Raw genomic sequence first — 24711 nt, 5'->3', positions numbered from 1 at the left:
CCCTAATGTACACAAAAAATCTATTTGATCAATTTACATGATTTTTGGAGTATGATTATTTTGTCTATTGACGAGCATGTACCTTATACAGATTTTTTGCATTTTTGTTTAATAGACTTCATTTTTGTTTTTTAATATAGAGAGAATTTCTATCAATACAATTATTTCACCATATAAGTGTGATTTGTAAAACATTTTAAATAAGAATTAATAAATGATTTATTTAAAATAGGTAATTACAAAGAAAAATGTAATTTTTTTTTAAATAATGATTTGGCACAAAAAAATTATGGAACACACTGCAGCTACAGCTCTTAGTTATCTCCCTTTGTTTCATCAAGATGGTGGAGAGTCATGCTCGCTTACTCATAAAATTACTTATTTAAAAGTAAAAAAAGTATATCAAAGTATTTAACTAATTTAAATTTCAACAATTCCTAAGATTTACTACAATCAGTAGAAAGTGTTGCAACAGATTTTTTTTTTTAATAATCCTTTCCAAAAGTATAAATATTTTTCTTAAAATAAATGAATTAAAAGAAAAGGAAATTGAGAGGGGAGGGGGCAAAAAATCTTAGAAGATACTTAAAAATACAGCCAACTTTATTATTTTTTTATTATTTACTTATTTGTATATAAAATTGTTGACAAGTACAAAAACCCATCAGTATTTTTATATCCAAAAAATTTTGTTTTAATGAAAAAAAGAAAAAAAGAAAAGTGATTTTAAAAGATGTGGATTTTATTTACATAGGAGAATTACATGAGTAAAATTGGAAAAAACGTTCAGGCAATGTTTTTTGAAAATGTGTCAATAAAAACATATGCATTTCTTTTTCAGACAAATCACTTTTTTACATTTTTTAAGAGCTAATAAATATTTTTAGCTCAATTTAAAACAGAAATTTTGATTGGGATGCTCTAACCTCTGCCGTTTTCATGAAAGCAGTCATAATAGATTAGATCAAAAATAGTCACCTTTCTCTTGTTTCTTGATGAAGGAAGAACTCTTCTCTTGAATAAATTGTATATTTTGCATGAATGTAAATCAGGTTTTCAACTTATGAGATAACAAATATTAAAGATTTTTGTGAAGTGTTTAAAGAATGAATCCATCCCAATAAATTTATTGCTTAAAGGGAGCTCAACAAGTCATTAAAAAACAAAAACAATTATTAATCATCACATCTACAAAAAAACTGCATTAAGTTTGATTAAATATTCTGAAAGTAAATACATTGTATTTTACAGAAAGTCCAGTTTTATATATATATATATATATATATATATATATATATATATATATACACTTTTATATTTGCTGTGTACACAACATTTGTAAAAAAACAAACTTTCAGAATGTTTCACTTAAATAACAATCAGATATTTATTTAAATGTATGAGTGTAGAAATTAACCACGTTCTGTGGAGTTTAGCTTAAATTACTACTTAAACAAATTGCTACCTAAATTTTAGGTAAAAAAAAAAAAATAATAAAAAATTTTTTTAATATTTTTATATTCAACCAAATTTTTCTATCTCTGTTGGTTTCAGTTGAAAAAACAGTTGAAAACATTTACAGGAGCAGATAAATAACAGATACCCAACTAAATAAGGCATTTAATTACCAACCGGTTTCTTTGATTTTTTTTTTTTTTTTTTGCTTTCATCTGCTAACTCTTGAAAAGGATCCAAAAGCTTTAAAGCACTTTGATAGTTTAAAAAATGCAAAAGAAATTGCCAGCTAATAAGATTAAGTATTAAAAAGGACAAAAAAATGTGACGAGTTTTGGATTTTATTTTGGGTTAACTTTAGGGCAATCCTAAAAAAACTAAAAAAAAAACTGCTCATCACTATTTCAAAGCAACTTATTATTGTATGAAACTATTATATTTACTGTTGCTTTAATAAAAAAAAAGATATATATATATATATATATACAAATAACAGCTTCATCATAATAATGTTTTGATATAATGTCGAGCAGCATTTCCTTAGGATTTTCCTAAACTTTATTTTGTATCAATTTCATATATCAAATACTTTTCACACACAATGTGAAATGAATAAATTCCAAAGCAATCAGTATGTCATTCACATTTGCGACACAAAATTTGGAAGCAAAATCTTTAACAGATAATAAAACAGTTAAGATTAAGACATTCTAGCTTCAACTTAGCCCATGGTTTTTATCATTCTTATAAAATTCGTGGGGAGAGAGGTGGGTATAATTCTTAAATTTGTGTGTCTGATCCCCTGAGTTTATTCAAGAGGTAAAAATGAAATGTTTTTTTTTATCTTTTCAAGATGGCTGTTGACACGCAATAACAAAAAGAGGAATGATCAAACAGAAGTCTGTATAATCACTGCGTTAAAATATACAGCAAGAAAACATTGTAGAAATTTTAAAAAGAGGAATGAGTTTAAAAAAAAAAAAACCCAAAATAAAATAATCCTAGTAATAAAATTGCTTCCTAGTTAATTATCTTAATTACAGTTTGCGTTTTTTTACAGCTGCTTTCGTTCGTAAAACCATACTGTGAACAGGTTTGCGCAAGATCCTACTCTGTGCAGTCCGAGTGTTTATTTTTTCATCCGTTTCCGTTTTATGCCGACTGGGGGTCAGTAAATTCACAATTGGGCTGTCTGTGGTTTGTACCAGATAAACTTTTTGCCTGAAAATACACAATATAGAAAACACTCAAGTTAAGGATAACTTGAAACGTTTAGATAATATTTAAGAGACAAAGAAGTTGCAAGTAATTTAGGTTATTGTTAGAATTCCCCCCATTTTAAAAACCAAAAATAAAGAAAATCTTGTAAAATGTACATACCCATGACAAAATAAAAATATTTAACAAATTACATAAATTGACCAAGTAATTTTATTTTTATAAAGAAAATAATTTTTAAGTGATTAATGGGAATTAAGAGGCATTACAGCATAAATCTTGCAAGTTTGAATTATTGAGATCCTCCTTAGTCTTTTTTGTTTTTAAATTATTTTCAAAATGGCAGACAAGACAGCCACTCTTCTGTTGCTCATAAAATTTAATTTTCTTATTTAAAAATAAAGCTACTTGAACAACTTACAGAATTTTTGGAATATAAAATTTACTTTTCATCACGAGTACATACATTATACAGATTTTTGTTTATATTTGTTTTTTAATATAGGGAAGATTCTTGACAAGAACCAAACTTTTAATCGTGGCAGTGGAGGAAATGAGCACAGAACTGTAAATCTGCAACAATATTTTTAAATATAATTTTTAATACAGATTAATAAATTAATCATTTGATTTTGTTTTTTAATACTTCCAAAATTTAATTACTGTCTTAAGTGCTCAACAATAAAACTGCAGATATCTAAAATTATGTTCATGAAATTTAAAAAGTTAAACCTAAATAGCATAAGCTTTAAAACAAAATTTTAGTTTATAGAGAAAGACACTCTTCATTAAAAAATGTTTAATATATCCTCCTCCTACTCTTTTCTTAAAATAAATCTTTTCCTCAAACCTGTGACAAAAAAAAAAAAAAAAAAAAAGATTAAAAAAAAATGGTTTTCTTATGTGTTTATATATGTCATGTATGTTGAAATGCAACCGGTATTGATTCGAAGGCACCTCTTTTGTTTTATTTAGTTGGTGGGAGTTCTTGAAACTTAATTGATCCATATTATCTACTACTATCTTTTTCTATCAATATGAAAAAAATGGATTCAAGTTGCAAGAACTGGATTAAATATTTGTCAAATTATGATATATTCGAAGTACATTTTTTGTTGAGATAAGAACTATCTCGATAATAGGGAAAGCGTTAATAAAGAAACAAACATTTTAATTGAGGCTCGATAGTGTACAACGGATCTACAAATGCTCATATTTTCAATGATTTTACATTAAATAATGAGACATTACAGATTAAATGTTATAACTTGATTGTTTTTTAAACTCTTTAAAACAAAAGATTTTATAAATTTTGATCACAGGTGGGGAGTCGGATGATCAAAATAAAATTCCCAATTCTCTTTTCCAAACTGATTGAGTGAGAAAATGTGGAAACTATCATAAATGATCGTTTTATGAACATGTCATTTGAAAATGCTTTAAAATGTGGTGAGTCTGGCATATGATTTATTCAAATCATTTTGTACCAAAGTTAAGAGTGAATAAAATAAACTTGAAATGTTTAGGAAGTTATACAGTTCTTGTTCAGAATTCAACCTATTTAAAAAAAAAAAAAAAAATACAGAAAAATCTTTATGGTGCATGTATCCGTCACAGAATGAACATTTCATATTCCAAAAATCATAAATTGATCAAGTAGTTTTATTTTTAAATAAGAAAATCAAATTTTATGAGTAAGCAAAAAGGGACTGTCTGGCCTTGCTATCTTGAAAAAAAATAAATAAATAAAAAAATAAAACAAGAGCAGATGATCCCACAATAATTCTTTATCAACTTATAATGCTAATAATTTCACATTAATTGTTTAAATCATTTAAAAATCATTTTCTTTATAAAAAAAACTACTTAATTTCCACGATTTTGGAATAAAATCTTTTTATTCCATTACGGATATGTGCATCAAAAATATTTCTGCATTTTATTTCTTATTTAGGTTGAACTGAGGATCAATTATAGTTAGATATGTGATTACAATATAATAGCTAAGATATGAAGTTGATTACAATGGTATTGCCAGAGATGATTCTTCAAAATGAAATTCATGCAGATATTCAGTTATATTAACTTTCACATTTTACGATCCAAACTGGAAGCAGGATCTATATAAAATCAAATAAGTTTGTTTTACAGTATTACAAAACCTTTTTTAATGCCCCCACCACCAACACAAAAAAAACTTATTGTAGACGATTTATTTTATCTTTGGATGAGAAATGGTAAAATTCACACACACTTCTCCAATGTTAGTTCATAAATGACTGCAATAAATCTGTGAGGATTTAAATTAAACAGTATCCATTATGCTAATCAAACATTCCCTTTAGTTAGTACCAGTTTATAGAATAATATACGTACCTATCTAGAGGTGAGGAGTGTTAATGACATGAATAGATAGAAGTTATTAATTTTTTTTTTAAGATTAACAATGGTAAAAGTGAAACATGAAAAAAAAGTGTTTGAATTTTACAAAAATTGAGATTTTGTCCATGTTTGTTCGTTTTTTTTTTAAACGTAATAAATACATTGCATAATTTGTCTCATTTCAAATCTAAATTACTTTTAAAAATAGAAAATGTTGCATTAATAGTAAATAATTAATTCCCAATAAATAAAGTTGATGCTATGACCCAAAACCGAAACTTAATATTAGTAGAACAAATAAAAATTCTGCAGAAAATTCAGAATTAAACATATGAAATAATTAATATTTAGATGTGTGAAGATAACGTGTAAAATTTTCATGCAAGATTAAAAATTAGGTGGAGTGGAAATTTGAATGAGGCTATGTGTCTCAACAGTGACATCACAGAGAGGAGACCGCAAAGCTACTATGCTAAATGAATAGAGAATCGTTTTCTTTCGACTGAACCGAGAGAGAGAACAGGTTTAGATAGAGGGGTTTAGTTTATGCATATACACATCTATACTATTGAAATAAAAAAATAAAATCCCAAAGAGATTATTAAAACACAATTGCATGTATATTTTTTTTTAAATAATGTTTTCAAGAAATGCTATTAAAGAAAAGATGAGGTTTGAAAAGATGAAAATTTCAGCCACCAGTTCACTACTGCAAATATCAAAATTCAACCAGCTGAATTCTGACAATGAAGTGGACGTGCCGTGGGGATTAACGAATATCCAAGCTACTTAACAGTTGTACTTGATAATTACCTAGTAGATCTTGTTTTCACTGGGGTTCTGGAAGGTGCAGGTATATCGGGAACAAAAGGCTTCTCGATTGGCTCATCAACGACCATTTCCTCTGGTTCTTGTTGAATAAATGATTCTTTCTTTAAAGCTGATCGTTTTGAGCGAGTCGAAGTGAAAATAATCGAAGAATCCGTATTCACATCTTTCTTGGTAAAGTCTTTCTTTTGTGCTTTCTTTCTAGTTATAGGCGGAGAGAACACAAATGGTTTCACCTCATTTTTAGGCGTCTCACAAACTAAAGGAAACAAAACGGAAAAATACATTATTCAAAACAAAAGTAGAATGCTACTCAATTAAAATTTGTATTTTACAAAAAAAAATTACTTTGAAATTTTAGTTTAATATGGTTTTGAAGAATGGCCAGTATTGCCAGCTTTCAGATAAGATTTTCAGGTTAGTCAGCAAACGTACTTCCTAATTTCCGGTGTAGTGCTACCAGAAACAGTGACAAAGCAAATCAGTTCCTTTCCTTTTTTCTCTCACACCTTTATCTCCCCTGTGCATGTACTCTTTTTTTTTTTTTTTATCACACCTTTATCTCCCCTGTGCATGTACTCTTTTTTTTTATCACACTTTTCTAATCTTTATTTTTTTTATTTAATAATCATTGAAAAGTTTTCTCAGCCTTATTTTAATTAAGAATTATTGAAAGTTGTTTGTTTTTTTGTTTTTTTTTTAAGAATTATTGAAAATACTTTAAATTTTTTAGGAATATTATATATTGGATACGTTTTTTATGACGTTTGAAATTTTATTACTTGTTATTTTAATAGCTTTATTTTTATACTTTGATAAACTGTTGTTTATTATATAAATTCAAATAAAAATTATTTTTAAAATTAAAAAAAAACTTTATAATTTCATAAACATATATTTCTTATAAAATTTCAAATAAAAAAACTTTCACATTTTTAATTTTGTTATTAAAAGTGCAAATAAAAATTGTGTTACTTTTATGCATATAATTTTGTTAATTTTTACTGTATACTTTTCAATAATCTAATATTTTATTTCAATAAATTGTTTCACAATAGAAATACTGAAGAATAATAAAAGTGAACAAACTGCTTTGCCTTGTCATTACATCCAGTATGTTGGAAGTTAGGAAACCACAAGTGTATTTAAGTAGAAACAAAAAAATAAAGAAACAAGATTAAAAAAAAAATTTTTTTTTAATCTTATACATTGAAGTGAGTTTCGGAATGTTAAAAGATATCCATAGATGCATCAATAAATGATCAAAAAAAATTTTTTTTTTAACTTATATATATTGAAGCGAGTTTCGAAATGTTAAAAGAAATCCATAGCTGCATCAATAAATAATTAAAAATTCAGGACAAAAATAGAATTTGATGCTTGATCCATTTGTAATCAAAAACCTTCTCAAATATCAAGACATGTACCTTTGATACAGTTTGACATTTATACAGAAATGTCGAACAATGAAATATCAGCTAAAAGGGAAAAAAAGTGATAAATTTAGAATTTTTCATCTAAAATATTACTGATTGATTTTTTTTTTACTTAAATAAAGATAAAATATGCAATTCAATTTTATAAAACTGTTATCCTGCTATAATTAGTTAGAAACATTAAAAAATGTATATTTGACTTTTAACACAGGCATAAAAGTCAAAGTCTCATTCCATTGTTTTTCCTTCTATTTCAAGTAGATTTATTCAATTCAGTGAACTTTAAAAATAAAATTGACATTTATATTATTAAGTCCTCTGAACGAGATGGCCAGAGAAAAGTTTTCTTTAAAAATATCATTTTAATTTGAAACTTGCTTCAAGGTCATTTTTTTTTTTAAATCAATCTCATTTCATCAACTTATATTAATAAAAAAAATTGATATATATACATGCATACATTCATATACATAATCATATGTATGACTAAAACTAGGTAATAATTCATAGTATTAATCACACAAAAAAATGAGACAATTAGAATCTAGGGAAGGAAGATACATTTGCATTCATGTATAATTTAAGGTTATTAAGTCTCAAAAACAATTAAGGCACTTGATTTTGGTATTGTGATACGAGTAAAAATATAATTGTTTTTATCTTAGAACATCTACTTTAAATTCTTATTTGTATTTTAGAAGAAACAAAATAGTTTGACTGGAAAGTCACATATTTCAACCATATGAGATGTTGTTTATAACAATAAATGCCAAAAGAATCTTTGATGGACATGTATGATGCTTCATTCTCCCCCATTCTCATTTTTATTATTAATTAGAAGGTAAATTATTCAGAATATTATCTACTAAGTAAAAAACTAAGATTAACAGGCAGTTGGCTCTTTAAGTTTTAACATAAAATGATTCTCCTAACTGATTTTTCAACTAGCATTTAGCTGAAACTCCATTTACAAATGCTTTTCCGATATTTTGATAAAAGAGACATCATTTTACAATAAACTTGCATAGTAAACTGAATCATCTAAAACTGAATAGCTTTCTAAAAAATACATTTTGGAGTTAATAATCTGAGAAATTTGTGTTCAATGAATATAATAATTTGTGGATTTTTTATCAAAAAGAATTAGATAAAGATTTTAGCAGATGATGAAGAAATCCTTGGGAAATAACACATCTTGATGAATTATTTTATATTAAGCTTACATAGAACACTAAACACCCCTGTTAAAAATTGAAATAATTTTTGGTTCTTGCCAGAATTCCCCCATATTTAAAAACAAAAATAAAGAAAAATCCGTATGATGTACATACCCATGACACAACCAAAATATCATATTCCAAAAATTATGTAAATTGATCATATAATTTCATTTTTATAAAGAAAATCATTTTTAAGTGATAAATGAGAATTCATATATCTTGCAAGTTTGAATATTTGAGTTACATGTTTTTTTTTTAAGAATGTTTTCAAAATGGCAAACAAAACAGCCACTCTACTATATTAATAAAACTTTATTCTCTTATTTCAAAATAAAACGACTTGATCAATTTACGGAATGTTTGGAATATGATATTTTTGTTTCATCAGTGGTACATACATCATATAAGTTTTTTATACTTGATTTTAACATTGGGGCAATTCTGCGCAGGAACCTAATTTTTTTTTATATAAAAAATGGTTCTATGTGAAATTTTGATACTTAATCAAAAGCATTCTTACAGATTAAAAAACAAAAATTAATAACATTTTAAAATGTAGGAAGGAGCAGAGTGTCTCACATGTTCATCAAATCATTGAAGAAAGCAAAAATGTGATGAAATGTCAGGAAAAGATAATTAAAACTATTATAAAATTACCTGATTCAGTATTTATTGTTGACTGACTTTCCGATTTCAAGGCTTTCCGAGTTGTCCTTCGAGTTACTCGTACTATTGGTTTAGATTCAGGTATCGTCTCCTCTATTTCAACTTTTTTATTCTCAACTTCTGGATTGGTGTCCATATTTACAAGGGATGAGGATGAGGCCTTTTTTTCAGAAACCTTAGTCTGTTGCTCTGCACGAGTCTGTGTAGATGTACGTACAGGTAGAACACGAGTTCTTCTAGATGTGCTAACCTCACTGATCAAGGTGTCCGCTTGTGACGGGACAGTCTCACGGATTGGGGTGGTGCCTCGCGACGGGGTAGTCTCACGGGTCGGGGTGGCGCCTCGCGACGGGGCAGTCTCACGGGTAGGGGTGGCGCCTCGCGACGGGGCAGTCTCACGGGTAGGGGTGGCGCCTCGCGACGGGGCAGTCTCACGGGTCGGGGTGGCGCCTCGCGACGGAGCAGTCTCACGGGTAGGGGTGGCGCCTCGCGACGGGGCAGTCTCACGGGTAGGGGTGGCGCCTCGCGACGGGGCAGTCTCACGGGTCGGGGTGGCGCCTCGCGACGGGGCAGTCTCACGGGTAGGGGTGGCGCCTCGCGACGGGGCAGTCTCACGGGTCGGGGTGGTGCCTCGCGACGGGGCAGTCTCACGGGTCGGGGTGGCACCTCGCGACGGGGCAGTCTCACGGGTCGGGGTGGTGCCTCGCGACGGGGCAGTCTCACGGGTCGGGGTGGTCCCTCGAGACGGGACATCCTCACGGGTTGGGGTGGTACCTCGAGATGGTGTGCTACTTTTGAGCCTATTAGATCGTCTTGTGGGGGTGGTAATTTGTTTGGATAATTTTTTTGAGGAGCTCACTTCAATTTTATTATCGTCTTGTTTGGATAAATCACTCTTTACAAGAAATGAATTTTTTAAACGACTCAATGGAATCGATTCACTCATTATTTCTTCATCTTCCTCATTTTCTGAAGAATCGTTTTCAAGAATCGAGCCATCTTCCAACATATCTTTCTTTGCAGATTCTAACATGATTTTTAGAGACTTTCTGCTGGCAGATCTGCTTTCTAAAGATTTTGTTGATCGAGTAGATTGAGCTGGTGTTGCAACCTGAAATAAAAATTCAGATTTTATTAAAATGAAAGCCATCTGCAAATAATGATTAAATTATTAGAGAAGTGCTAAAATTAAATGTTTTACCAAAAAACAAATTTTATCAATTAGTTTATCTTGTGTGGATATCAATGGAGAGTATTAAAAAACTAAAATATAGATTTTATGGTATTAACTTTATCATCTAATACTAATTTATACCCCAAACAGATTTACATGTTTCCAGAAAATCTTCACAGTAAACAATAGCACTAGACAACTTACTAAAAAGAAAAGTTGGGGGTGGAGGGTAGAGCTTACATCTTAATCCTTTAATTAAAACTCAAACAATTCTGAAAATAACACTCTAGGAAAAAATAGAATGAAATTCATCACATGGTTAAAAACCAAGAGTCCAAGAATTAAGATTAAAATCATGTTCCACAATCATATCTTAATTATGAAGAATGCTTAAAGAATTAAAAGTTCAAAACATTTTTGATGAGTAATCTGAAATATACATACATCTATTTTCAACAAATTTTTATATACTTATTTAAACATGGTCTCCACAAATTGAATCATGTTTTAATGCCACAGGGTAAACTCATTGGAACCACAGGTCATACTAAGTATGACCTGTGGTTCCGAAGAAACAAAAACATGATTTGATTTGTGTAGGCCTCTTTAAATGTTTATATAAAATGTATTTGTAAAGTTCCAGCTTATATTTAGCACTTCCGAAAAAATATTGGTTTTAAGTTAATCTTATCAATACTTTTGAACTTGTCTAATATATACACAGTATGTAAAAAAAAAAAAAAGAAGTCACCTATATTTTTATTAATAAACTAATTTATGCAGATTTTTAACAATAGCAATCTATATATCTATAAAAGTGAAATTGTCTGTGTGTGTGTGTGCGTGCATTTACCTACCAAACTACTCTGTCAATTTTTAGTCTACAGACTCGAGATTTGACATAAGGGTTTATTAGATTTGGAAAAATCTTTTTAATCGATTTTTGGCCAGAAATTTGGCTGTCAAGGGGTCAAAGTTCAACGATTAGACCTTCAAAAACTCTACAAAACTCTTTTGCCAAATTTGGGTCTAAACACTTGAAATTTTAGATGTAGGTTACTGTGACATGGATTAAACTTTTTAATTTGATTTAAGCCCAAAACAATAAATGTTAAAGAATCAAAATTGGGGTCAAAGTTAAAAAAAAAATTTGACCTCAGCAGACTCTACCAAATTACTCAGCCAATTTTTGGTCTAAACATTTGAAATTTTACATAAAGTGCATCCAGACATAGGGCAAGCTTTTTAATCAGTTTTTGGCCAGAATTTGGCTATCAAGGGGTCAAAGTTCAAAACATTTGACCTTTGTGGTCTCTAGTAAACTATTCAGCAAATTTTGGGTCAAAACATTTGAAATTTTACATAAAGGCATGCAAGCTTTTTACTCAGTTTTTGGGTGATAATTTGGCTGCCAAGAGGTCAAAGTTGAAAGTGTTGACCTTTGTAGACTCTACCAAACTCCTCCGTCAATTTTGGGTCTAAACACTTGAAATTTTAGATGTAGGTTACTTGGACATGAGTCAAACTTTTTAATATATATATATATATATATATATATATATATATATATGCATATAAAGTTATGAACAGTACATAGGGTCCAAGCAAAGCCGGGCTGAACTGTTAGTATATTATATTAAAGAAAGTTCTTCCCCCCCCCCCATATATTTTCTTTGTGATAAAAATTCTTTTTTAAGAGTTTTATTAAAACAAAATTTTCATTTACAAAAAAATAGGTCAATTTTTGAATACAAAATCCAATAAATACAAGATATTTTCAATTAATTAACCATACATTTTGGAGGGTCCCTTAGCAAGGGAGCCACTAGTTTTTTTAATGTTTCCTTAAGGATTTCGATTTGGGCGAGGTATTTTTGGTACGAGCTGGTTTCAGAAAAATATTTTCAGTGAAAAAGATTATTAGGTTTACGTGAGAAAGCGAGAGAGATGTTATACGATAAACACAGGCAAAATAATAAATTGAAAGGCATTTACAAAAGACATTTTTTTTAAATAAAGGTTTACATCAATAGGAAAAACAGAATGTTTATCAATGTTTTTAAAGTCTTTGTAAAACAAGGGAAATTCTGTGCATTACATAAATCTGAAAATCATAAATCAGAACTTTTCTGCTCAATTTTACAAATTATATTTCATTAAAAGTTATTAAGAGTCAATGTTCATTTGTTTTCATATTAGAAAGAAAGTTCAATGAGAAATTTTTGGAATATTTCAACAATTATAAACAATAGCAGACAATTATGAAAGTGAAATGTTGTGTGTTTAATTGTTCAAAATGAAAATGCCTAAACTGGATTCTGAACAGAAGCGTGCGTTCCATCCCAACCATCATCAATGGACCTGAGGTCATCTCATCAGGATCAGACAAGGCCAAACTATTCGCCAAGAACTTTGCAGCTAACTCTACCCTCTGCTACGAAGGGCATCAACCCCCCCGTATTTCCTCCTACAACAGACAACACCTTATCCAACATACAAATATCTGTGCACGAGGTCGCCAAACTAATCAAGAACCTTGATTCCAGTAAAGCAACTGGCCCAGACGGCATTCCAATTATAGTGTTGAAAAAGCTTCGACCAGAACTTGCTTCCATACTTACAAAACTGTTTAAGCGTTGTCTTAAGGAGAAATGCTTTCCAACACCCTGGAAAACCTCGTCAGTATGCCCTGTATTTAAGAACTCAGGTGATAAATCATCTCCCTCTCAGTACAGACCAATAAGTCTCTTGTGTGTCATGAGTAAGTTACTGGAATCCATATTAAATAGAGAAGTAGTCAACCACCTCAGCAGAAATAACCTCCTTAGTGACATGCAATATGGTTTCCGTTCTGCTAGATCTACAGCTGATGTGCTAACAGTTATATTCCATAGAATTAGTGAATCTCTCGACAAAGGCTTCCTTTCTAGGGCAATTGCTCGACATATCAAAGGCCTTCGATAAGGTTTGGCATAAGGGCCTACTTCACAAAATTTCCAGCTACGGTATAACTGGAAATGTTTTCTCAATAATTAAATCATTTCTCTCTGATAGGTTCATAAGAGTAGTGGTTGATGGGCAGAAATCAGAGGCCCACAATATTAATGCTGGATTCCTTAGGCCCAACTCTCTTCCTGATCTACATCAATGATCTCCCAAAACACATACATAATTCATCCATTGACATCTATACTGATGATACAACCATCTACAGCAACACATCAAAGGCCGTCAATGACAAAGCTCTCTCTGATTCCCTCTCCTCTGATCTTGAGCGCGTTGTTCAGTGGGGGAAGAGATAGCTGGTTACTTTTAATGCACCTAAAACCAAGCTCCTAACTTTACATCATCAACGCTCTGTTCCTCATCTAGCATCAATTGAAATGGATGGCTTTCGTCTTGGGGAGGCTTCATGTTTTGACAAGCTCCTGGGTTTGACCTTTACTCCTGATCTGAAATGGAACACGTATATAAAGTCTGTTGCGCGGGCCGCTGGGAAAATGGTAGGATCCTTCTACCGCTCCAGAAGATATCTCACTATTGATGCAATTCTCCATCTCTATAAAAGCCAAGTAGTGCTGCCACATCTGGGCTGAAGCTTCAAAAAACAGCCTATCCTGCCTTGACAAAGTACAAAATAGACTTCGTGGCTTAGTGGGGGGATGCTCTCTTCTCTTCCCTGCAACCTCTCTCCCACAGAAGAGACGTTGCGAACCTGTTTTTTTTTTATCGTTATTTCCATGGCAAGTGCTCGTCCGAGCTCCAATCTCTGGTCCCCCCGCGCCAATCCTTTATGATAAACACCCGTCTAACTAAAACCACTGTCAGTAATTTCCCCCACTCTTTATCTGTGCCTAAATCAAAACGTAGATTCCATGAACATAGCTTCTTTCTGAGATGTGCATGCCTGTGAAATTCTCTTCCGTTTGCCTGTTTCCCACCTGACTACAACTTGGACGTCTTCAAGTTCAACATAAAGAAATTCCTGATTAATCGCCCCCTTAAGTAAGACGCTTTATCAGATCTCCAATACCAACTATTATTACGATATTATCCCATTGATTATTGTACACAAAATAACCCTTATCCCCGAGTGGCTTACGGGCCTTGATAAGTGGGGGGGGAAAAAAAAAAAAAAACTATTTCTGTGCATTTTCACTTTGGACACCAAAGTGTAAATATCAGAGGACACAACATCGTGGGAAAACATTCTGATCAAGTTAAAGGTGAAATTATAGGCATAAAAAAGGCCTGAAAATCACTTAGAAGTATTTAAAGGGATCTAGAAATTTTATTTTCTACTGTTCAAAAATTTTTAATTAAAAAACAAAATATGAAAAATATAGTATCACCAGTCACTTATGTGGAAATGGAAGGCCCAAAAAGCTAACAAGGAATAATATAACTTTTTTAATAAAGAAATCTCCACTGATAATTCTTTATCATGTAGAAAATTGACAAAAAAATAGAACAGAATGTTCAGTATTCTCATTCAACTATTAGAACCTATTTAAATAATATCGATTTATACTCAGGACCCTCTATAAACAAAAAAAAAAAAACCCGACATATCAAAAATCGATTTGAGGCAAGCAAAAGATGGATAAAAATGTCAGAAGAATAAAAATAAAACCATGATATTTAGTGACAAATCTAAACTTAATCTACATAATTCTGATAGAAACAAAAAATATGAAAAAAGAAAGGTGATCAGCTAATTCAAAAAACTTCATGGAACTGTTTTGTTTTTTTTTGAGGAGGGTTTGTTTTTCATATTATGGCAATGGAAAATTGTTTCCATAGATGTGAAAATGAATGCAGCTGCAACATGCTAAGTTCTTCCTTATTTAATTCTGTTAGAAAATTTGGTACATTGGAACTTTCCAAGTCCATTTTTGTCCAGGACAACAACTCCAAATACACTAACAAGATTGGCGTGGAATGTTTTTTAGAGAAAATTCAATAACTCTAGAAAGCTGGCTAGCACAATTACTGGGTGCCGTCCTATAGAGAATCAATCAAAAATTGGCAATAAAATGTTGAAAAATAAAACTAAACTAAAAACAGCCATAAATGAAGAATGGAATAATATATCAGTGGATTTATACCAAAAACTTGTTTGTCATTCAAAAAGAGAGCCTATATGTTAAATGAAGGTAAAAGTAGTTATATGAATAAATAAATTGTAAGTAACTACTTTTTAAAAGAAATTTTTTTTTTTTTTTTTTTTACATATTCAGATAATTTTTTTCATTTTTTTAATTAATTATGAGAAAATAAAAAATGAATATGCTAACACATCAATGCTTATTTACAATCATTCATTTGTATTTTATTGATAAAAATACAGATGACCACTTTATAATTTTTTTACACAGTGTGTGTGTGTGTATATATATATATATATGCGTGTGTATATTAGTTCTCGCACAAAAGAGCAGGACGCAAAATGTTTTAAATAATAATAATAGAATAACAATAACCAAGACTTTCGCTAGCGAGGACTACTATTGAGCGTAACCAGTTATACAGTCGTTTTGAAATTTTCATCTCTATTTTTCTCGTTATCTACTGAATATTTTTAATGAAACTTATATGAAATATGTTCCTTATTAAATTGTAAAGATTTTCTATTCTGAAAGAAGTTTAAAAAAATTTAATCTAAAAAAGTTATTTTAAAGTTTTTGTTAAGAAAATTCAGATTTTCTCATTATTCAGACATGTATGACAAAGAGGGAGTTGCAAAAAAAGAGTTGTGGTGTGAGGAGAAATACAAACTGAAATAGAGAGTAGGAGAGTTTTCATAAATACATGCAAAACCACATTCATTTTTTTTTAAATCCAAATTAATAAATTAAATAAAATATAATCTTAAAAAGATACAAGTTAGAAAAGCATTTCATCCAAGGAATGAAAATTGTTAAACAAAATGTTTTTACTATAGGCTTTAAAAATAAAGGTACAAGATTCAATTTGAAATTTATTTATCTTCAAGGTGCACTTTTATAAATTTTACAAAGTAAGGTATTAAATTTTTATACCTTACTTTGTAAAATGTATAAAAGTGTACTTTGAAGATAAATAAATTTCAAATTGAATCTTGTACCTTTAATTTTAAAGCCTATAGTAAAAACATTTTGTTTAACAATTTTCATTCCTTGAATGAAATGCTTTTCTAACTTTTATATATATACACATGTGTGTGAATTAGTGGTCAATGACAAAAAAATATTTGAAATGAAAATGTATTTTAACTTGGAGTTCATCACCCTCTACCACTTTCTCAATCTAAAGGTCCACGACCCCTTACCTAACAATCCTCTCCCATGAAATTTAATGTCGAATGATCCCCTACTTTTGAGCCATTCTAGCTTTTTAGGGCAGCTAATGAAATAAATTTTTGCTATAGGGGGTAATTATTTTTTTAGGGCTAAAAATTCAATTTAAAAAATGACTTACTGAACCACAGATCTAAGTGGTAAGCCCCCCCTTCCCATTTTTTTCCCCATAATCCTATTACAGATCCGAAGTTTAACCTTATAAAACTAAACGTAATCTTAAAAAAAAAAAAAAAAAAAATAGTAGCACTACCACCCTCCAAAAAATATGCACAGAATTTATCTCGCATAACAAAAAAATTAATCAACTGCTTTAAAGCACTAGAATGGCCAGAAATGGGGAGTCATTTCTTATTTTATTCGTATACGCAACTGATCCCTCACTCTAAATTAAAAAATCTCTTTTTTTTTTTTCTTTCCATCAAGTTTTTCAGAATTTTTACTCATAATCGCTTAAAATCAATCTATATTACTTTTTTTTTTTAATACCGAATGTATCTACTCATTATTTTTAAAGGAGACAAAGACATTCATACTTTTTTGTCTTATGCATTGATCCTAAGCTATGGCATGAGTCCACCATGATAGATTTCAGTTTCCACTTGACATGATCACAAGCTTGGTCTGGCAGATTCACAAAGACCTTTGTACAGGGTGTCTGCCCATCTCATCATTAACCTACCACTTAGTCACTTTTTGGCAACTTGTAGTACAGTTTTGTAATGACGTTTTTTGTCATCAGCACCTGTTCAAAATTATCCAAGTCTTCCTTCCATCATCTTTCATCAGCACTTTCAGATATCGTCATAATAAAATATAGTCATGCAGTATATTCGAGAGACTAAGCAAAGCATTTTGCTTTTTTATAACAATGAATCTTCAATCCATCTTCCTTGATGAGCACTTAGAACTGTATTAAGTGACAGATTTCACAACAGTCTAATAACTCTTTGATTTTAAATGGCCGCTGATATTGCAGTCACAGAGAATGCCAGTGGTAGCATGCCATCTTAGTCATGTTGTATTCATGCATGCAGCAGCTTCTTTAAAGATGGTATCATCATCGCTGTGTCAAACAAAGATATCTGAAGGAGTGCGTTCATAAAAAATCTCATCTGTTAACTTGAATGATGTTCATTTCATCGGTAGTCAGATATTCCATCTTTCTGATTTTCAGATGCAGACCAAACTGTGCCAGTTTGTCTTTCCAGGACTAGAATTATTGCATATCAAATTTACTCTTCGAGATGAACAGATGATCATCTGCATACAAGAATGTCCAAAGCATGGGCCAGTACAGGTCTTTTATGATGACATCCAAGATAAGAATGAAAGCATTTATTTATGAAACAAAATCAACCTCTCTTACTAATGAATCGTTTAATGCAATGGTAAAATTAACTTTTTCAGAGAGAGGAAAAGAAGGCAAAGCAAGTCAAAACATCAGAGAGGAGAGGGGAGAGAGGAAAACAGAAAGAGAGAAAGATAAAGCAAGCCAAGTGTTATGAAAAAAATAAATAAATAAATGATAAAACAAATAGAAAAGTGAAATAGGAGTCAGTAGAACCTAAGTGTGAGAAAAGCCTAGTGATTGGTAAAGAAAAATCTAGACGGGAATAACAAGGAATCTGATTGGTAACCTAGAAAACCATGTGCATTTATAAAACACATCCGGTAGCATCAATTCCATGCATTTTAGTATGACTTCTTATGACAATGAAACATAAAAAATTCTATGTAACTTAATTACCATATATATTTTCATAGATTACTATCTAGCTCTACTCACGTATTGAGCACTGTTGAAATAAATACTGATAATCTAGAAATAAAATATTTTACTTCCTTATAAAATTTTGTTAATTCAGAAATAGTAGTTATATATATATATATTTATTAGAATTTCCTATGCGCTGATGAACTGCCCAGTTGGTAAGATTATAATTAATGAACTATTATATACTTGTACGCTAGCATTATTTCGAAACAGTTATACAATAAACCAATAAAAGCCTAACATTTTGAAAATGAGTAACAATAAGAGCGTTTGTTCCTTGTAAACCAATAATTATATGAAATATTTATAGCTCTAGTATTGAACTATTAAGATATTTATAGAGAACTTTGTGCTATTTGTTTACATGTAAATACTATCCCAAGTAGTGTGTGTGTGTGTGTGTGTGTCTGGTCATGAATAGGCTCCTATATGGTTGACTATTATAGAAAACTGATCACATATAATGATAGATGTATCGAGACACAGGAATGGATATGTTTGATCTGGCATAATGATGATTCATTAAAATTGTAGGGTCCTGGTCTACAAAGTATGGAAATAAAAAATTTTTAAATTAAAAAAAAAAACGTTTACTAGTGTTTTTGATATAGATGTACATAATAATACTTTGATAAGTATGTTTTAACTTAAATAGGGATGGTATAATAATTATGTTTCAGTTTGAAGAAATATGGTATAATAAAATTATGTGGTGTTCATTCGCGCTTGACCTCCATAGAATGGAAATATGTCACAAAGTTTGACACGGTTTTTTAATATAGATCCACAGAATATTGTGATAAGTGTTTCCGTGTGAACAGGTATGATATAATAAATTATGGGGTTTATCTATTTTATTTTTACTTTCATCATATTTTGCTTTGGTTTGATACCCCCAAATTCGAAGCTATCTCTTTACAACCCTTCCTTTTCATAACCTATCATACTTTCATAAATCAGAGTCCATTTTCTGTTGGCTGTTTTTGAACCCAGTCAACGACAGGTACTTTTGCTAGTATATATATATTTACACACACACACACACATGCATGCACAAGCTCTATCTCCTCTTCATTGCCTTGGAGTATTTTACTTTAATTTCTTTTTTTTAATTATGCCATTTATTGCTTTTTACTAAATTTTTCTTTTTGAAAAAATAGCATTTTTTTTACTTTAATTATTAAGGTACTAGCAGGACCTGTGGAAATTCCACAGCGGACGGTTTACAGATGTAATATATTGATGTTGGCATTATGTGGATGTTCTGCAAAAATGGATATGCCTTGATATGATTGTAGCTCTTTGTTAGAACTGCAAGATATTTATCTAAGTTAGTAGGGATGCCCAGTTGTAGCTCAGTTATAAAATACATTTAAATATATTTTGATTTATCCAGATTTCATATATATTATTATTATAGAGTTAATTTTCTAACGATTCTTAGACATTATAAGGTTATGATTTCAAAAATAAAAAAAAATACATTCATATGACTTGGGTGCATCAGCTTGAATCAAAACCAAAACTTATGAAGAAAAAAAAAAGAAAAAATAAATATATATATATAATTTGAGTTCCTTCAGAAATACTCAAAACATTTTTGGTTAAATTATTTATTACAAGAAATGGAAGAAATAACAAATGACAGTCACTCAGAAGAAAAAAGATGTAAATGTGACACACAAAATAACACACATGCTATCGTATTAATATATAGATTATTTAATCATTAAATTATTAATCGAACCAAATTATTAAGTATTTTTCAAGGTAATGTTTCAACCTTTATTAATATGGAATTATCTATAGCCTCTCTACAATAAAGCATTTCTTTTTCTCTCTCAGCAAAAGCATGTACTTACCTCTTCAGGTGCAGATTCCAAAAGATTATTAGGACCAATATTTATAGTTGACGATGGCTCAAGAACAGATTTTGTCATGCCTGGAACAAGTTCAGTATCTGAATTAGTTGCCTCCTGAAATAGACATACACAATACACGTTAAAAAAAATTAAAAAGAAATGTCGCCCATCAAGTGGAGAATAAACAAGAACAGATTTTCAAGAGTTCTTACAAGTTATATACAGAGAGGGTATTTTAGTAAAGATCTTAAAAATAAAACTCAGGTTTTTGAATCGCAGCTTGTACCACTTGCCATGTCTAGTTACACTAAAGATACATGATATAACAGTCTGTGAATGATACACACACATTATGGTTTGTATCCAGAATTTCCCCTATATTAAAAAAAAGAAAAGAAAATTCTGTATGAACCAGTGACAAAATGAAAATATCATATTCTCAAAATAAGGTAAATTGATCAAGTAGTTTTATTTTTAAATAAGAAAATAAAATTTCATAAGTATCCGCGAATTGACTGTCTTGCCCATAATTTAGAAAAATAATGTCAAGAAACAAAAGGCGATAACTCAATAATTCATACAGATTAAATTTGTTGAAATGCCTATGAATTCCAATTAATTGCTTAAAATAATTTTCTTCATAAAAATAAAACTACTTGATTAATTTACGTGATTTTCAAAATTTGACATTTTTGCTTTGTCATTGATAGTATGTACATCATATACATTTATTTATTTTAATGTAAGGTGAATTCTGGACAAGAACTTTTCTCTTTTTTTTTTAATAGCAATGGTTTTATGCCCTGATCAACTGTCAGGCTTCTTAAAGCGTAGTATAGTGTTCTTGTACTTGGTTTGTGTACTTATGATTTTGTGAGCTCATCAGTGTAACCAGATATAGGTTGTGGATCAATCCCACACTTAGTACAAGATGAGTAACTATTTGGGAATGTCAGGCACTGTATGTAGGAGGACAGCAAAACTTTCAGCAGCTTTTGCATCCCACCTAGCCTACAGCTGTCTCGACCTTGTCCTGCTGCTGGATCAGGTTGGTTGAGATGAGAGAGTGAAGTTGGTTCTGCGCAAACCAGCTTCACTTTCAACAAATTCGCAGCGCGTATCATCCATCATCCCTAGGATGATCAGATGGTCTTCATCATTCCAACGGAAAAAATCTCTATTACTTTATTTAATTTGCAATTTCATATAAATGATTAATATCTACATAAAAGTGTATGCTATATAATTGAAATGAAAATGTTCAATAATGGCGTAGCAATTTTGGACACTATTTACATTATTCAATTGTAATTCATTTATTTTCATTGGATAATCATTTATGTTGATTATCCAATGAAAATAAATGAATGTTATGAAAATTATTCAGTTGTAATCCAGTGATTTCATTGGATAATTATCTCTGATGAATATTTTGAAAATTACAATACCAAAAGAAATTTTCTGACAAGCCAAAATATAAACAACATATCCCAAGTTGAAATTGAAGGGAATTTCACTAATTTGCCCATTTTTGCATTCGAAACCAAGCTGGTCTGTGACACCTAATCAGACATGTGGATGTGCTGCAGAAATGGATACGCCTTGATATTATTGTAGCTCTTTGTTAAAACTGCAAAGTATTTATCTAAGTTAGTAGGGATGCCCAGTTGTAGCTCAGTTATAAAATACACTTAAATATATTTTGATTTATCCAGATTTCATATATATTATTATTATAGAGTTAATTTTCTAACGATTCTTAGATATTATAGGGAATGTGTATATGTATTTAATAATGTAAAATGACTATGAGGCATTTCTTCTCTATTAAAGCCAATTAGTGAATCTTTTTTTTTAGATCAATAATAGATTTTTGCAGACTAGCAGTCAGTCGTCCAATATTAAAAAATGGCACTTGTACATTTTAATTTTTGGGGACAAGTTTTTGGTTTACATTTTTAAAGCCTTCCCCTCAGAACAAGGGGAGACGATTCAAGTTTTCAGATAATGACTGCTTAAAGCTATAAATTTTAATGATTACTTTTATTTATGAAAGTTTCAACTTGTGATAACTCATTTATTTTGCTGTTATTTGGATGTAAGCAAAATTCAGTCTTTTACTCTTTATAAATGTACAATTATTTCTATTGCATCGTTAATAGTTTCTTTCTTTTATTTTTAGAATCACTAATTTAATTGTAATGTTAGAGGGTTTGGCAGACAAAATTTAATCTATATATATATAAAAGTGAAAATGTGTGTATGTATGTGTGTTCGCTTTTTGTGTATGTCTGTAAAAGGCTTTTTTCACTGGACTTTTCGGTCGGCTCATTCCTTCTTAAAACTTTTTATATCACATCTAAATAATAATATATAGGAGTTACGAACGGGGGGGGGGGTCGCCTGTCTATTTAATTTGCTCGACTTTCACCCATTATTTTTTCCAGATTTTTAGAGCGCCCCGTGTACCTTTCGCTTTTCAGTATAAAACAAGCGAAAACTGACTTGCAGCCGCGTCATGTTTCAAGGTCAAACATCACGCGACTTAAGGTTCTCGCACCTGTTAATTTAATTTTATAAACGTTAAATTAAGATGCTTTTCATTCCTCTTCTCTCGTGGCCAAGATGGCTAGATCCCAGGGTTTTTTTTTTCCATTTTGTTTCCATCTCCACGTCAAAGGTTCGGGGTTCAAGCCTACTTTCCTACTAAAACTTTTTTTTTTTTTTTTACACCTCCAAACACATGGCCAACGTTTTTTTTAAAACAGGGTTGTCTTGATCACCCCCCCCCCCCCCAACAAACACACCTACAAATACCACGGCCATGCCGGTACCCCCCCCCCCGTCAAATATAAAATAAAGACTTACCACGGATTTCACTTTAGCCATTGACCTCAGCGACCTTCTTGTATATGTTTGTGAGGAGGAAGATGTAGATAGCGAAGAATGTGAGGAATTTTTTGTTTTGACACTGTCTGATGGAGAGGGAGGAGCCGAGAGGTCAGCTGGTCCGGATGTCAAAGCAGTGAGGGTTAATGCACTTAAAATGGCAGCTTTTTCAGGCGCTTGTTTCGTATCTATTAACTTTTCTTCTTCTTCTTCTTCTTCAGTCACCATTCTCATTCTGTCCTTTTCCACAGCCATTTCTTCATCCTCCTCTTCCTCTACTATTCCTTTCTCCTCCTCAATCTCCACTTCTTTTTCTTTCACATTCTCTTCTTCCACCTCTATTTCCTTCTCCTCTTCTCCCACCTCTATTTCCTTCTCCTCCTCTTTCTCCACTGCTATTTCCTTCTCCTCCTCTTTCTCCACTGCTATTTCCTTCTCCTCCTCTATTTCCTTCTCATTTTCCTCCAATTCAATTTCCTTCTCCTCCTCTACCTCTATTTCCTTCTCCTCCTCATTTTCCTCCACTTCTATTTCCTTTTCTCCATCCATTATATCTATATCCTCTTCTATTTCATCACCATCTACCTCCTCCTCCAATGCTATTTCCTCTTCCTCCTCCTCTTCTTCTTTCTCCTCCTCCTCTATTTCTTTCCTCTCCTCCAGTTCTTTTTCTATCACATTCTCTTCAAGTTCAATCATTTGTTGTTCCTTTTCAATTTCAACCACCTGAGCCTCATCTTCTTCCTGCTCATCTTCTAAAATTAGTTGAACAACTTCTTCATCTTCATCATCTTCTTCATCTATTTCTACAATGTCTACATGTTCGTTAGCCGCATTCACAGATTCAGTTTCATTGAACCTTTGAGGCAAAACCGATTCAGTAATAATCTGAACATCATCTCTTTCACTCAATTCAGTAGAAATTCCATCTTCTTCCATATCTTCATCATATAACAGCTCAGCCTCCACTTCACTTTGGGCTTCGTATATCAGTCGGCGAAGATCTGCATTACTGGTAGATTCTTCAACTTGCTCTGAAAACTTTGATTCCTAAAAAAAAAAAAAAAAACATTTTCTTTTTTAAGAAATGTCTGTATAGTAATAAGATTATTATTAAAATAACTTTGATGCTTGTATAAATTGTTAAAAAAAATGATCTAATTACAAAATCCACCACAAAAATACTTAGCATTAAAATTTCATAAAAATTATATCTGAATTTTCACAATGGGTTTCTACTCCCCAACTCCCTGCATAAAACTAAAGAGCCCACATTATCAAACCTTACACTTAGCAACTGTGTTCCAAAATTCATAATGATCAGTTAACTAGCTTAAGAGTGAATCCTATATATACATACACACGCAAACAAAAACATATACATAAATTTATATAGAGATAAGACAAATACTAGCAAAGTTACTTAATAAAGTTTACAATACAGATTCTTATAAAGAAAACATTTT

At 30.8% G+C, this 24711-nt stretch overlaps 1 protein-coding gene across 3 annotated transcripts in view; it reads right to left on the bottom strand.

Moving 5' to 3' along the window:
* Positions 1 to 2288: 2288 nt before the first annotated feature.
* LOC145292159 (uncharacterized) overlaps positions 2289 to 24711 on the bottom strand; it is a 90259-nt gene continuing 67836 nt past the window's right edge. Inside the window, exons 35-40 of one of the 3 annotated variants that reach the window (XM_080138328.1) lie at positions 23639 to 24295; positions 23225 to 23608; positions 20357 to 20470; positions 9197 to 10316; positions 5869 to 6142; positions 2289 to 2676 (exon numbers count right to left, since the gene is read on the bottom strand). In XM_080138328.1, coding sequence (XP_079994454.1) covers positions 2493 to 2676; positions 5869 to 6142; positions 9197 to 10316; positions 20357 to 20470; positions 23225 to 23608; positions 23639 to 24295 — 2733 coding nt within the window. In that variant the 3' untranslated portion in view covers positions 2289 to 2492. Of the gene's footprint in view, positions 2677 to 5868; positions 6143 to 9196; positions 10317 to 20356; positions 20471 to 23224; positions 24296 to 24711 lie in introns of all 3 variants that reach the window. The other 2 variants (XM_080138337.1, XM_080138318.1) reach the window with 2 other exon arrangements.

This window comes from Euprymna scolopes, chromosome 2, assembly GCF_053919585.1.
Source record: "Euprymna scolopes isolate OS-2025 chromosome 2, ASM5391958v1, whole genome shotgun sequence".
NCBI classification, from domain to species: Eukaryota; Metazoa; Mollusca; class Cephalopoda; order Sepiida; family Sepiolidae; genus Euprymna; species Euprymna scolopes.
This window is presented reverse-complemented; position numbering and strand designations above follow the sequence as displayed.